Source organism: Perkinsus marinus, assembly GCF_000006405.1.
Source record: "Perkinsus marinus ATCC 50983 genomic scaffold scf_1104296961844, whole genome shotgun sequence".
NCBI lineage: Eukaryota > Perkinsozoa > Perkinsida > Perkinsidae > Perkinsus > Perkinsus marinus.
Window position 1 is genome coordinate 640 of NW_003205644.1, and position 3,220 is coordinate 3,859.

Here is a 3,220-nt window from a genome sequence, read left to right on the forward strand (position 1 = left end):
AGAAGCCCATTATGTTTCATAATTTATAAATGAAACTCGGCCCTGGAACCTAGCGATACAGGATGGTGCCGAGAAAGTGTCCACCCCTCGTAATTTTGCGGCACGTGACACTTGATGAACAACAAAAGCATCATTTGAAAGCCATCATTGAGCTCTTCCCAATCCTGTATGAACGGTTGCACGCTGTTGCAATGACAAAAGCGCACGCCCTAGGATCGCAACTTACCTGTCCTCTCCTTCAGATGACCAAGTCTTTTTAAATCCTCCAGGATCTCAATGTAACCATTCCATGTCTATATGCTGGTGCTCCAGATAATGTTAGTCTATGTGTTAATTGTAGTCGGGGTAGTAGCATTAAGATTCCAATAATCGACTAAATTAGTCATGCATTGTAAGTGACCTTCAACTCCACCATATCGATAGTACAGTACTTCCATCTTGATATGTCCGACGAAGATGAGGTAGAGATGGCAGCCCTCCGACAAGCTCGGGAGTTCTCCAGTCGTGGGAAGGCCATACGCCGGCAAGAGTAGTACGGGTGGCATGGGTCAGGGGGGCTCTTACTACTCATCCAGGTTGGCGTTGGAAAGTCTCATGGGTTAGTGAATATATGCAATCACTATATTGCTAATCTATCGTGTTGCTAGTGAGATGATCCTCTTGCATAACAGTGTGTGCATTATTGTTCGGGTCTCGTCCATTGTTGATAGACAGTATTGGAATAGGTCGACTGGAATGGCCAGTACCTCATCCAGTTCTGGTATGGGAGGAGGAGGAGGGTCGTGGCTGCTCCCACCTCCTGAGATGCATCTCCCTATGCAGTTCGGTAAGCAGGGCAACCGAGTGAATACCGAGGCAGTCCATGAAGAGTAATACCACCGTTTGGTCCTCGTATTTGTACGTGCAGTCTAAAGAGCCCGTTTCATGCCAGCGCCATAGCTTCCCAACTAGAGCTCAAACGGAACTGAAATTTCGTATATAGGCTCTCCTGACACTACGATATCGCTGAAGTATGTCAGGGATCAAATTCTCGAAAAAATGTTTCGGCCACATTTTACACCAAGGTTGTAGGTATAGGAAATAATATTGTTAGGAGAGCCTATAGTCTCAATTGCAACTTGCTCAACGCTCTAGCTGGAAAGTTATACCAGTGACATAAAACGGGCTCTTCAGATTGCGCGTAGTATTGTAGCATCCATTCTCTTTAGGCACATGCGAGTACCTCTCGACGAGCCTCCAACAGTGGCAGCACAAGCACTAGCTGGGGGTGTATCGGATGAGGATGATATCGTTCGACGAGAGGCACCGTAAGTTGTAGGTTATCGAATATGGAGTTACCATTGTTGACCATTTCAGAAGCCGTATACCTGATACCCATGAGATATGTCTGGACCTTTGTCCTGAATCGAGGCATAAGTAATGTCATCTTCTCCGACAGCAATGGGTTTGGCATTCCTTATGCCTCTAGGTCTCTGACTACGTTAACGATGGACCCTAAGGGTAGCCGGATGGTCACTGGAGGGACAGATGGTGTGGTTAGGTAGTATATGGGACAAGGATGTTTTGGGGGGACTCCTATTAGGGTAGGCGATGAATAGTCAATGACTGCTAAAGTATCGAGATGGTGCTCTTAACCTTCTTGGTTGATAGTTCAAATAGATGTTAGTATACGCAATGTGGGACACCATTCACGAGTAGACCGCGTGAATTTTAGCAGGGTTTTGGAAAGTGTGGTAGGTCCACAACGGTAATGATAGCATCCTTCAACTTCCTATTGGATATTGCACTAGCCTTTGTATACTTCTGATTATTGTAGACTACGCAGTAGAACGTTGAATAGTATAGAACATGAGAATAGCAGTCGCACTGCCGTGTAGTAGTTTTGTGTAAGCTGTGGGAAAAATATACAGAATTCTGTCAACTACGAGTGTTGATGATAATGAGGCAATTTTGGGGAATTTTTATGAGTTCCTGATTTGCCTTTGAATGCCATCATCACTCTTCGTGTGTCAGTCTCTATAATGTAGTTTATGGACTTTTGCGCGTCTCAGCTGGGTAGAAGTTATATTCTAATACTGTATGCAGGTATTGGGATCTAAATGGTATCAATGCATTGGACCCGAAGCCCTTCAGAGAGTTTACCCCACAGGAAGGATATCCAATAAATTGTGTGAGGTAGTGAGGCTCTATGATGAGAGTTATCAGGCTCATCACCGTGCCTCAGGTTTAGTAACAGTGGTGGGCAAGTATTGGTACTACCTGCAGATGCTAGGTGTCGTATGTAAGTCCTCATCACTTCTTACTGCTCCCTGCAAGCAGCACTAGAGTAATGGTGGCCCTCAGTCATGATCGTAACGGTACAAGTGCTCCTATACAGCAGACTATAAAGGGTGATCAGTACATAAGAGATCTACAGCATACTAAAGGCCATACTGCTACCATTACTGATGGTATTATCTCTTAGTATTGGAGGTATCCGACTTGTATGATATCGCATGAGCATCTCAGGCCATTGGCATCCAATGGATCCCTCTAAATGGATAACATCAAGCCTTGACTGCACTATAAGAATATGGGATATCAACACTCCAGGAACCGGCATGGTGAGAGCAACCACTTACCGCTCCGCCTCTAAAATTCGAATCTATGTTAGGATATGTGGATACCCTGCATTCATACACTCAAGTGTGTGGATAAGCGTGGTATATGTGGTGGTCGGGGCGGTGTTGAAAACCAACTTTTCATCAATTCGTGCGGGTGAGTTATCGTAGTCAATATATGATGAGTTTATTCCATCTTTAGGTTCAAACCCTATGATGGTGGCTTTATTGTTGCAGGGTGTAGTGATGGCAGTATTCAGCTATTCAATGAACGCAAGAGGTAATATGGCCTTCTTGCAACCTATCATAACAATACTCTCATACTATCAGATACGGTAAGGCTGATATGATAGCTCGGACAGCCCATACCGATGTGGTTACCGCTGTTAAAGTACTAGAGGATGGTCATAGGATGCTCAGTAGAAGCTTGGATGGTAAGCCATTATCGAGTCCGGCCTTCTGGGGACGAAACTCGACCATTACAGTATCGAGTTATTCTCATCCAACGTTGGCTGTATAGCAACGTATCATTGCCTAGTGCTTGCATTCTTTAGTAGATTCCTCTCTCCATATCGTGGGCCGCCTTCAGGTACGATGAAGATGTGGGACTGTCGTAAGCT

The 3,220-nt window shown here is 44.9% G+C and overlaps 1 protein-coding gene across 1 annotated transcript; it reads left to right on the plus strand.

Moving 5' to 3' along the window:
• Positions 1–443: 443 nt before the first annotated feature.
• Pmar_PMAR008827 (conserved hypothetical protein) lies at positions 444–3,198 on the plus strand (the record flags this gene model as incomplete). Its single annotated transcript, XM_002772177.1, has 13 exons — positions 444–529; positions 726–869; positions 1,209–1,307; positions 1,357–1,416; positions 1,469–1,540; positions 2,086–2,175; positions 2,225–2,281; positions 2,344–2,450; positions 2,509–2,603; positions 2,654–2,757; positions 2,803–2,880; positions 2,931–3,034; positions 3,158–3,198. 13 exons carry the CDS (start codon positions 444–446, stop codon positions 3,196–3,198), a joined length of 1,137 nt encoding a protein of 378 aa, XP_002772223.1.
• Positions 3,199–3,220: the final 22 nt, after the last annotated feature.